This window comes from Xenopus laevis, chromosome 1S, assembly GCF_017654675.1.
Source record: "Xenopus laevis strain J_2021 chromosome 1S, Xenopus_laevis_v10.1, whole genome shotgun sequence".
Lineage (NCBI taxonomy): Eukaryota > Metazoa > Chordata > Amphibia > Anura > Pipidae > Xenopus > Xenopus laevis.
In genome coordinates, this window is record NC_054372.1 from 26462712 (window position 1) to 26475851 (window position 13140).

The window sequence follows — 13140 nt, forward strand, 5'->3', positions numbered from 1 at the left end:
GGGTTTTTCCACCATTTATTAGCTGATACGTATTGGACACACTGTATTATCAGTGTGTGTGGGGGGGAAACTACGTTTTCCTCAGTAGCCGAGTTCTTAGGCTAACCCAATTGTTTAGGATTCATGTGTCACAGAGCTTTTTTTGTACACGTTTTTTAAAGTGTATGTATGTATGTATGTATGTATGTCATTTGGACTATTATGAAGGAAACCTTTACTAACTTGTGTGGACATTTATGTAGATAGATGAAAAATAACAGTTCAAAATCTCTGCTTTTTCTCTGTTCTCATCAACCAGCTGACCCCCCCCACTGATATAAAGGGTCCCACCCCTTCCTGCTTCATTTTTTTTTACTATTTAACATATGTCATTTACTCAACAAAACATACTATCCACTGCTCATCACCCCCATAATTCTCCCTGTACACTCTCACACCCCACTTGTTTTTATTGTTAGGTCCCTAGATCTCAAATATAATTTCTCTTAATGTGACAAGCCAATACTAGCGAATACAATGCACATTGTTTTTAAATAACTTACTGTGTAAACAATGTTACCCAGCAAAAGATAGTCTGAAGTTTTCCCATTGCCAAATACGGTATCTGTAAAGAAGAACAGAAGTAATGAATACATCTGCCATGCAATTGGGGGGTGCACTCCCGAAAAGCCAGGGCTCAGAACAGGCACATTAAGTTATTAGAAGTAAAAACAACACATTTATGATAGTTATAGCAATAATTATAGCAACATTATAAGTAAAGATGGAAATCAATGATGCAATGCACAGCATTGGATTGATATAGGTGTAAAGCTATCACTTTAAAATCATATACTGACAAAGTAGCAGTTACACAGCTGGTTCGAGACAAAGCAAAAGACAACCAACCATGCCTCACGAGGAAACTTCAGACGACTTCGGAAAACAAAGCACTCCGAGTGCCGTGTCGCTGGCGATTTCCATTCTAGCCGGCAGGAAGGCAGTTTGGGGAGATTAGTCGCCCAAAGAAGAGGAGATTTGTCACCGGGGCGACTAATCTCCCCGAATTGCAGCATGTGTCTCTCCCCTAAAACATGCAGAGCAGCTTTTAAATTTCAAAGCTGCTGCTTTATACGCAAACAATTGAGGAGAAAAACAGCAACTAAATTGCTCGGCAGGACACAACCAATCACAGGTATGGGATCTATTATCTAGAATGCTTGTGATCTGGGGCTTTCTGGGTAATGGGCTTTTCCGTGATTTGGATCACCCTGCCTCAATGCTAAAAACTATTTAACATTATATAAACTCAACAGAATTGTTCTCTATAAATCACCTATAGAGAATAAATGTTGAATGGCTCATAGTGTACTGAATATATTGCTAGATGCAGCCTTAAAAGTGGTTCATTTCTAGTATGTTATACCACGTCCTATTCCATGTTCTAGTCTTAACAAATAATACATTGTCTTTATTCCTTTTATTCATCTTTTGTTTTAATTATTTTCCCGCCTCTTCTGCCTCTTTCCATCTTTCAAATGTGGGTCACTAATTCTGGGAGCTAAAAATGAACAGCTCTGTGAGGTTACAATTTTGTTACTTTTTATGACTTCTATTTCTATTCAGGCCCTCACCTAATCATATTCCAATCTCTTATTCACACCACTGCTTGGTTGATAGAGTACGTTGTACCATAGCAACCAGAAAGCTCCTGAATAAAGTACAAAGCACCAGTCCATAAGGAAATGTAACCCTGGGTGCTATAAGTAGGAATAATATATTTCTATACATGGCAAGCTACAGTACTGTTATGCTACATATTTGGATTTTATTCTTATTTAAAGCCAAATGAAACATTTTCTACTTTTTAAACTTCTTGTGGTATTAAAAGATTTAAAATTCAGAAAATGGTCTCTTACCGTGCTGGAGAGCTTTTAATGGAAACCAGAACAGGATAACACTGTGGAAAAGGCCATTCAAACAATGAACCCAGAAGACCTGAGATAATAAAGAACTGAAAGTGAATGGCAAATAAGGTGCTTGGCCATTGACCCATGTCCACTCTTTATCCCTGATCATGAGGCACAGCCAATCACAATATCCGTGGAAACTTGCAAAACACATTAGGAAAATAATGAATATATTTAGCAATCTAAATCATCAAAAGATAATGTATATGCTGCTGCGACGCATATGGGGGAATGACTTTCTCCTTGTTCTTGTGAGACAGACACAGCCTGAACAGAGCAAAAAAAGGCTCATTCTCTTAACTTAACTACATTATTTTCAAGGATAGAAGTAGTGATGGGCGAAACTCGAAAACTGGCGTCCGCGTCAATTTTGGACGCACATCCGAGCAGTGTCTTGCATCAATTCTGACGCCGACATTAAACTCAATGGCTGTCCGAATAGTGTTGACGCGGTTCGATTTTGATGCGACTTTTTGGATCAAATTTTTTGACACCGGCGAATTTTCACGAATTTATTCGCTGCCGGCGAAGCATGGGAATTTACAGCGAATTCGCGCCAGCCAAATTTATTTGCCCATCACTAGTTAGAAGCCCTTCTGGAATATTACTTTTTGAACTATGGGCACAAAGCAAAAATAAATTAATAAAACAAAAATTTAACATATCTGGTAGCTCTAAAATATTAGTTTTTAAAATTGTTCCCAACAGTGGTATAATTAATTGTTCCCAATAGTGGTATAATTTTAGGCACAGAGACCCCAGCACAAAATCTGTTAAAAAAAAAAACCCATGACCACGATTATCTTATTCCAATTATATCTACTGATATACCACAACTTCAGCATTTAGAACTGAACACCAGCACATAGAACTTTACATTTAAAAAAAAAAAAAGGAAAATGTTTTTATTATACCAACTGGGTCCACTCAGGCCCATGTAACATATCTCACCATTTTATGGTGGCTTCACCAATAAATAATGCATATCCCTGATTTTACATTTTATGAATTTTACATCATTTTTTTATGGTCCCCTGAAAGCCATAAATGGGGGAGTTCGACTAAATATTTAATGCAACATCTACTTACAGTATATAGTAATAATTCAGATTCACAGGGGCTCATTTATAAATTTAAAACAGTGCCGAATGATTTGCACAGAGAACATATTTGCTTTACGCATGTTTAGATTTATAAAGCTAGACAGGGCTGGTGTATTTAGAGGCACATTTATCAAAGGTCGAATTTAGAATTCATGCAAGTTTTTAAAAACTACCCATAACTCCCATAAATTGGAAACTCAACCAATCTAAGTTTATTAATAAAATCAAATTTTTAAATGAATGAATTGACTCTACCCGAAAACTCAAATCGAATTTGATTCAAATTTAAAAAACTCAATTCGAGTTTTTTCAACTGAAAAAAAAAAACTTGAATATCAGGAAGTCTGCAAATAGCTCCAAATTGATCCCTCTCCTATTGACTCAAACAGCAATTTGTCAGGTTTTAGGTGGCGAATAGTCGAATTTGGATTCTTAAAGGGCCAGAGTATGATGATTCCCTAGTCGAATTTGACAGTTTTGACCATATAAAAAAAAAGCATTTTCAATTCTACCCTTGATTATTCACGCTGCGAATATCCATAAGATCTTTTTAAAAGGTGTAATCACAAACTGCATATATTCACGCGCACACTCTGCGTACGAGTCAAGCCACGTCTTTGATGGCAAAAAAACAAGCATCTCCTTTGCGAATATTTTTGAGCAATGCAATTTTGCAAAAAAAAAAAAAAAAAAAAAAAAAATAGGCTCAGTCGTGGAATATTTAAGCATTTACAGATTTTAACATTTAACAAAATGCCTTTTATGATTTTCTGTTGCCTTTTAGCCCAAGAAGAAGAAGCCATAGCAAAGATGTTATGAGCTGCAAGAGCAGCCGACTTTGCTTAAATACTCAAAATGATCTGTACAATAATTTTTCTTAGATTATATAGCATTCTGTCCAATTCATGCTGAGAAAACACATTGATGTTGTAATAACCTCCCTGTTGTCCCCAAGCACGTTATTGGTGCTTCATTGGCCAGAGTCTGTGTGTGCTGAATGGAGTGTGGGCTGAGCGGTTAACCATTATTAACCTCTTATAGAACAGATCTAGCTTGTAGAATTGTAAGCCCCATCGTTTACAGCAAATGCACAGGTGGGTGCAAGATAAATTCGATCTGCTTCTCACTATTCCTCAGCAATATTCATCACACCCTAATCCTATAACCCCTGTGGGGCCCGTTTAACCTTTCACCCTTCTTACCATAACAAGCATCTCAAATACCTCACACCGTAAATGAAATGCAAATATTCCCTAACCAATTCGTTTCACGTTAAAAATGAAACACAAATTATGATCCTGAAAAAAGGAGGGCACATATGAAATTTCAAAACTTAATCCAGAAAAAACAACTTGAACATCGCCGAGTGGTTTGCCGGAGTTTTGATTAATTGCAGGTTCTCCCACCGGTCGGATTGTCTGACTTGAATCACGTGGACGTTAACTTCTTTTTTTTTTCTTCATTTCTATAACAAGTGTTATTCCCTGGAAAATTTTTATGGCACGAATGCCAAAGTAAACACTATAATGCCTTAATTTTTTCATCACTACATTCACATGCAGAATTCAACGTACAAGAAAACTGCTTTCTTTTGCAATTTGGGAGATTTTGTTTTATGGCACAATGAAACTGCGGCACGGCATCGCTGAGAAATGTGCATTTTCTGGTATATGGACCAGAAAGTGCGATTCCTTTAATAGTTATTATTTAATCGGCAATTCAGGAATGAAATTATTTATGTTCAGATAACGAGAGGCAGGAAATTACAAGCTAACATTCTCCCTTCTTGCCTCCTTTCTAAAAAGTCTTAGAGAGGATTTGTGTTCACGCTAATTGTAATGCAGAGCTTCTGCGGCTGCTAAAAGAGCGAGCATGAAATTATAATAAAATGCAATTCATTTAGCATTAGGCTAAAGTATTTTCCCTTGTGTTGGCGATGATATGCATTTCAGAGGAGAAAAATTAAGGCTTCTTTAAGGACATGCTTTTTGACAACTACTTTTAGTTCTTTCACGGAATTCTTTAAAAGGGCCAGTAATCCATTTCCCCACAAAATGGCAAAAACAGAAGGCATGACATCCAAAAAGACAAATAACTTTATCGAAGATGGCTTTATTTAAAAAAAATAAAATAAATAAAAACATCCCCAGAGGCCAGTGTAAAATAATGGAAATTGTGAGTGACAAAATTAAATCAGTTAAATATAAATTGCACTGTTGCTCTATTTAAACAAATGTTATATATTTTTTTTCTTAAAAGGGACATCACATATCCAGCCCTCCTTCCCACGCTCTTTCTTTATTTTTACTCCATAGCTGTTAAAGGGACCCATAGCCCAGAGACACCTAGGGGCAGATTTATCAAGGGTCAAATAGTAAACTTAAATTTTTGAGTGTCAAAATTCACACATTCGAATTTTAATCCCCCTATTCGAATGTAAATTCGAATGTGAGATTAATGACATCTCAACCATGGAAACTGTCCTAATTCGAATATTCGCCACCTAAAACCTGCTGAGTTCATGTACAAATCAATGGCAGAGGTTTGCCGAGCCATTTGAAGATGTTAAATGTCAGATTCCTGACATTCCAGGTTTTTTTTTTCGGGAGAAAAACTCAATTTGTACGAATCGAATACAAATCGAATACAATTCAAATTTTCGGGTCGGAAACCATTAGATAGAATATTAGCCATTTTAATTTTTCCCAGTCAAATTGTGAGTATATTCAAATAAAAAAAGAAATTTTTTCACTTCTGAATGTAAGAGATTCCCAAAAGGTACAGCAATGCTATTTGTCTTCCAGTTTGGGGACATTATTAGAATTTACACCAACCTATTTCAACAGTTAAATATTATTGCAGGTGGAAGAGAATCTGTGACTAATAGGATAATTGATGGCTCTTCTACAGTATTTATCTCATATATTACTATGAACTCCTAAGAATACATTAGCATTGTAAAAAAAGTAAAATATTAAAATATATATTTATTCTGAAATAAAAGAAGCGCTTCCCTAAACCTGAAAGAAAGATGTTTTGATACATTTAAGAGCAGCTACCTACCTTAGTATTAAAATCAAGCGCTTTCTGGGATGTCTTGTACAACTCTGGGTACTTCAGCATGTTTTCTTTGCGACACGATTGTTCAAATATTCCAAGAGTTAAAGGGGGCAGCGCCGTAAACATCTGAAAGACAAACACATTCTTAGTCGAAAATAAACATTCTGAATTTTTGCAGAATGAAGCAAATACATTAGTGTACCTACCACATTGTAAAGGCCGATGCACCATCTTTCAAAGAGAATTTGCCCAGAGAAACCATTCATAAATGCAAACCAGATCTGTAAAATAAATGATCAGAATTAAGTCAAATATCAATTCCAAAAAGTTCAAGGTCTATACATGTAACTTTCTTCCCTCCCAAAAAATAACTGATGAAATTCATTTTTTGTGTAAAGATCATTCAGTGAAAAGTGCTTATACCTATAGGAGTGCATGTGCTCACATAGTAGTTACAACAGTGCAGCTAAATCCTCCAGTAGCCTGGAAGGTGGGCCATTCAGAATCAGAGCTATAGAGACTTGGGGACAACCTTAGAAATAATCACTTGCCTAAAATGTTTTATTGCCGTCAGTGCTTATGCCTGTAATGAATTGTGTTTTATTGTGGTCATGTTTCCTTGCAGGTGGTACATGTTGCATTGCTTTGTGCTTGATGTGTGTTCAAAAAACAACAGGATAGAGGATTGCGTTTGGAACTCACAAAATTGCACTTAGAAACAGGAATGGGACCTGTGAGAATGCTCGGGAACTGGGGTTTTCCGGATAACAGATCTTTCTGTAATTTGGATCTTTATCCATGTATCATGTAAATATGAATTAAACCCAATAGGCTGGTCCTGCTTCCAATAAGGATTAATTATATCTAAGTTGGGATCAAGTACAAGCTTCTGTTTTATTATTACAGAGAAAAAGGAAAAAAATCATTTTTAAAAATCTGAATTATTTGATTATAATAGAGTCTATGAGAGACGGCCTTTCCGTAATTCAGAAGTTTCTGGACAATGGGTTTCCGGACAACAAATCCCACACCTGTATATTTAAAATAACAACAATTTAAATAACACAGAAAAAATGCAGACAAATTGCAGTAACAAGCATAAGACGCAAGCAACCAATGCTAATCAGGTTTTTTTGGGGGATTTCTGTAACCATATCCATCTGACATCACCTGTTGCCCCATCCCACATATATCATGCCAGCACCATGACATTCTGGTGAACATTAGTGGGGTTATTTATCAAAGTCCAAATTTATCTCAATATAAACTATGATCAATAGCCAATTACATCCCATATTTGGCACCCCCAGGAACTTTTTTCATGCTTATGTTGCTCTCCAACTTTTTTTATATTTGAATGTGGCTCATGAGTAAAAAAGGTTGCGGACCCCTGCCCTAAAGTGTAATCTATATACTCCTGGGATTCCTGTTGTGCAGTATTTTTTGCTGAGGTGAACAATATAGACTATTTAAGCACCTATGCAGTTGGTACTCATTAAAGGAAAACTATACACCCCAAGCAATGTAGGTCTCTATAAAAAAGATATTGCATAAAACAACCCAAGTCTAAAACTCTGCTTCATGTAAAATAAACCATTTTCATAACAATATACTTTTTTAGTAGTATGTGCCATTGGGTAATCCTCAATATAAAATTGCCATTTTTGAAAATACGGACAGCCCCCTGGGATCGTATGATTCACGGGGCACACAAACGTAGCAAACAAACTATACATGTAAGGTCACATGAGCCAATTAACAGACAGAGTTGTGTCTTTTGCTTCCTTACTTCTTCCTGTTACAGTTAAAGTTGTAGGGGCAAATTCACTAAGATTCGTAGTTGCGCCAGGCGTAACTTCGCCGCACTTCGCAAATTCACTAAAATCCGAAGTTGCGCTCAGGGGTAGTGTAAGGTTGCGAAGTTGCGCTAGCTTTGATTTGCTAAGTAAAGCGAAGTTACACTAGCGAAGGCTAATTTGCATACGGCGCCAAATTCAAATTTCAATGGAGGAATACGTATCAGCACTACAAATGCCTAGAAAACCTTCAAAACATCAAATAAAAATTTTATTTTGCCCTACACATGTGCCCACTGTCTAGGTAAGTTGCCATGAGTCAGGAAATGTAGGGGGGTAGAGGGGAGCCCCAAAAAATGTTTCGATCTTTTTCAGCCTATCACCCATAATGTAGAAAACACGCCAGCGTTTTTTGGGACTAAGAAAAAATTTTGACTTTTTTTGAAGCAATCCCTATCTACTCTATTGCGCTTCGCCTGGTCTGAGGTGGTGAAGGAAGTCTAGCGTAAAAGGTAGCGTTCAGTACACTGCGCGCGTTAGTGAATTTGCGTAGTTACGTCGCTAGCGAAACTTCGCCAGGCGTAAGGGTGCGAAGTTACACTAGCGAAACTACGCCAGCGTTCGTTAGTGAATTTGCGCAGTAACCAAAATGCCAAACGCTAGCGAAGTAATGCTAGCGTTCGGCGCTTAGTGACTTTGCCCCTTAGTATTTCTGGTCAGGTGATCTCTGAGGCAGCACACAGACCATCATGAAATGGTGGTTCAAGGCAAGAGATGTAAAAGGACAATATTTACTTTAATATATATACCAGTTTGGTAAGATTCTTTAATATGTCACTTACATACATAGTAACATAGTAACATTGCAAGTAAGGTTGACAAAAGACACATGTCCATCAAGTTCAACCTTTTAATTTTTTTTTAATCTGCCTAACTGCTAGTTACTTAATTTGATATAAACTATTAGTTGGTTAAGTATTCATTTTGGGGGTATAGTTTTCCTTTAAAGCACCGAGCAATTCATGCTGGTCTTATCTTGTACGGCTGCAGCACTGCATCACATGATTTAACTACATTCCAACTAAGCACTGACCATCCCTATTTCCATTAGGAATCTTTTGGATCAAAAAGAAAATCAGTATTCAATAAGAGTAGCACCATGGAAAATATTGAATATTACCTACAACAGGGATATAGTTAAATTACTGTATATTCTTACACGTGTAATACACAATGCTTACTTGATCTACCAAAAACACAGGGTCAGTTTGGCATTATTAGGGTGATATTTAAAATCCACATCCACCAAAAAAAACTTACCTTCGTAAACAAGGATGGTGGTACAAGGGGGGTAAATTCCTTATGATAATCACCATTAAACTGTACAACTTACCACAATGTATATTTACCCTTTAAAGCAGTAAAAAATAATACAGCAGGCTTGCCAATTTTTTAGAATACAGGGAAATGCAGCCAAAACAGGTGGAGGGTCACAAGTTTAGCATCCCTATGTCTGGAAGACTTGTAAACGAGCACTATCCAACGTGGATTGAACCAGGTGTTTGAAGTATAGACATGAAAAATTCATTTTACATACAGCACTTGCTAGTCTTTGTAATAAAGCTGTTTAAACCAAACCCATTTCTTCAAATTCCAACTTTTATTGAATCTGGCCATCTACTATGACAGATTTATAGCACACCAACTGACTATTCCGTGTAGCTCTCCAAAAACCAATCAGAGTAAATATACAAGTGATTCCAGAAACTTTGATCACATTTAAGACTAGACTTAAAGGTTTTCTCTGATTAGTTTTTAAGATAACTTCTGCCTTTTATTATTTTCTTTACAAATGTTTTTATTGAGGAACATCAAGAACACGGTTCCAGTATCATCAGACATGCAATATTTCAACTAGGGGGAAAATTTTTTTAAAAAAAACAAAACAGGGGTCATAAGACTATTGAGAGATGAAAGAATTAAAGAGAATTGTAAAAAAAATCTTCCCCCCCTTTAAAGTGCATGACACGCAGTACAAATGAATTTTAGAAACAATGTCCCAAGCATTGTGGCCACTAGATGCTTCATTTAACCACATTACCGAGACATGAACTGCTACAAATTCCCCATTTATCAATATGTACCCAACTCCTAGGGAAAACACTGGTGTTTCAATAGGGAACAAGGAAAGGAATAAAAAAAACGGCATGCTGTTTAATCTACAGATTATACGCTGCTGTGTGCTGATTCTCTTCTATTTCAATATTGCGGAAATAAAAAAAAAAAAAGGCAGCAAGTTTTCAAATGTAATGGGAAAAGACAAATTAAAGGGCCAGTAACCTCAAACATGACCTAAATCATGGGCCAATGTGGTTGATTGAGTTTTTAGCTGCCCTGGTAAATGTCTAAATCAACACAGGAGCAGAAGGCACACACACACACATATATATGTTATATATATAACAACAAGTGACAGCACTCCAAGGAGTATAATAGCAACAACAAAAAGTAGGATAAACTAATTCAGGTTTATTGAATCGACATTTCAGGGCAATCCCTGATCAAGGTTCCAACATAGAACCAAAACGTCAGATTCAATTAACCTGAATTAGTTTATTCTACTTTTTGTTGTTGCTGTTATACTCCTTGGAGTGCTGTCAGTTGTTGTTATATATGCTGCTTAAATACGGACTGGTACCCAGAGTTTTTTTTGGACTTCTGGTTGTTTCTAAAATGTATGTATGTATGTATGTATGTATGTATGTATGTATGTATGTATGTATGTATGTATATATATATATATATATATGTGTATGTATATGTACACATAGATATATATACAGTCATATGAAAAAGTTTGTGAACCCCTCTCAGCCTGCATAATAATTTACTCCACTTTCAAGAAAAAAGATAACAGTGGTATGTCTTTCATTTCCCAGGAACATCTGAGTACTGGGGTGTTTTCCGCTGAACAAAGTTTTGGTGAAGCAGTATTCAGTTGTATAAAATTAAATCAAATGTGAAAAACTGGCTGTGCAAATATTTGGGTACCCTTGTAATTTTGCTAATTTGAATGCATGTAACTGCTCAATACTGATTACTGGCAACACCAAATTGGTTGGAGTAGCTCGTTAAGCCTTGAACTTCATAGGCAGATGTGTCTAATCATGAGAAAAGGTATTTAAGGTGGCCAATTGCAAGTTGTGCTTCTGTTTGACTAGCCTCTGAAGAGCAACTCTCAAAAGATCTGAAAAAAAAAAAGATTGTTCAGTATCAATAACCCCCTTAGCATAAAGTAAATATTTTAGTGTTTAGTGTCAGTAATGAAGTGTTTACTCTTTAAATGTAAGTCTCGTTTGTTCTTTGTGCTGCTCTATAGTAAGAGTGGAATTCTTTTTAGGCCTAGCTGACCATTTTGGGGATGTGTGTCTAGATTTTGTCCCAAAGTGAGAAAGGCTAGAGTGCTAGCTGAATCGTTAGTTGTTTTTTGATCCAATAAACACTTGAAAACCTTTTGTAAGACCTGCGAGTGCCAGCTTCATCCTTCGTTCTACCTCTTTGGGCTTTCTCTCTCCCCAACGAGGGCCGAAACGTTGGAATACACGAGTGATGTGTCAATAAATCTGTTTGACTAAACTGCTGGAGTGCTGGTCCATTTTGAACTGTATATATATATATATATATATATATACACACACACACGTTTTTTTTATGTGAATGTAGTTGTAGTTTTTTACTTTAGCTACTGGATAGAAGGTGTTTAGCCATCAGAATGCACTAAAGACTGCAAAAATTTTTTTCTGTGCAAGCTTTACATGCTATATAAAATACCACAGAAAAATACATATTACTTGTACACTGATCAGCTATTGGTCTGGTATCTGTGCAGGGAAAAAATGCAATCCCAGCCTACAAGGCAACCCTAGTTATACATTGCTTTCCACTTCTAAAGCACCAGGGAGGCGTGGTAGTAAAAGCCTCAAAGCTACTTGCCTGGTGCAGCATTTCTGCATATTAAATAGCAGCTTACAAATAGTCAATAACTCCCTGGCCCTTGCTCCCACGCCTGATCAGGAGAAAAAGTGAAAAGAGATTCCAAATGGGCAGTTGTCTTTGCTGGACGCATTCCTTGATGCTCTCTCTGCCTTTTTACTTATAGGAATGGTGTTTTGAAACATCTGCAAAACTTGTTTTCCTTGGCAAAAAAAGGGCCTATCTGGGAAGTCATCAAAATGCCACAGAATTACACTAAATCTGTTTTCTCTGCTGCTTTAAAGAAGACAGTGAAGAATAGTTCACAACTGACAGGCAAAGAGGATAATTTGTTAAATGCCTGTAAATTTGAACTCTAATGAAATACAGGCTGGTGGAAAGTGAATCGCCTGCAGAATATTAATTACCCGTTGAAATTAGTGCATTTCCAACTGGAAAAAAAACAAGGTTGAATTATTAGAACAAAAGAATGTTAACGCTTAACATATTCTGGGTTAATCTATGTGCAAGATCTCTTTCACCTGGATCATTTTTTAAGCAAATGTATCAGTTAAGAACAGAAAGATTGTCACCCAAAGAATTAATCTGGAATAAAAAAACAAAAAACCTCTAGCTATGTTTATTTTATTCATGTAAAGACATCTTTGGCCTGGATTGCTACAACAGGTACAATGACAAACAAGGAAATAGAAGAAAAGCACATGCTAATGTACTGAATTACTGTGTCCATGTGTATGTTTAAAGGGACAATTAAAGTACGGATGCACCGAATCCAGGATTCGTTTCGGGATTTGGCCTTTTTCAGCAGGATTTGGCCGAATCTTTCTGCCCAGCCGAACCGAATCCGAATTTGGATATGCAAATTAGGGGTGGGGAGGGAAATCGCGTGACTTTTTGTCACAAAACAAGAAAGTACATTTTTTCCCCTTCCCACCCTTAATTTGCATATGCAAATTAGTGTTCAGATTCGGTTAAGTATTCGGCCGAATCTTTCGCAAAGGATTTGGGGTTTGGCCGGATGCAAAATAATGGATTCGGTGCATCCCTAAATTAAAGCTCAACAAAGAATCAGGATAGAAACTATCCACCTTAGTTTATAAGTTTCTTTACTAAGGTCTGCATCTACAAATATTCCCCCATAACTCCCCATCATTGTTGTGCTGATTTCCACCACATCCTCTGTGTTGTGGTCAGTTCCCGAGCTTAGTGACCAACTCACAAAATACTGTACAGGTATGG

The 13140-nt window shown here is 36.7% G+C and overlaps 1 protein-coding gene across 6 annotated transcripts in view; it reads right to left on the reverse strand.

Moving 5' to 3' along the window:
- The window catches only part of atp8a1.S (ATPase, aminophospholipid transporter (APLT), class I, type 8A, member 1 S homeolog), a 149914-nt gene that overhangs the window by 21855 nt on the left and 114919 nt on the right, over positions 1–13140 (reverse strand). For all 6 annotated transcript variants that reach the window (XM_018243125.2, XM_041579450.1, XM_018243124.2 and 3 more), the window contains 4 exons: positions 6319–6393; positions 6116–6238; positions 1899–1977; positions 543–604 (listed from right to left, as the gene is read on the reverse strand). In XM_018243125.2, coding sequence (XP_018098614.1) covers positions 543–604; positions 1899–1977; positions 6116–6238; positions 6319–6393 — 339 coding nt within the window. The remainder of the gene's footprint in view (positions 1–542; positions 605–1898; positions 1978–6115; positions 6239–6318; positions 6394–13140) is intronic.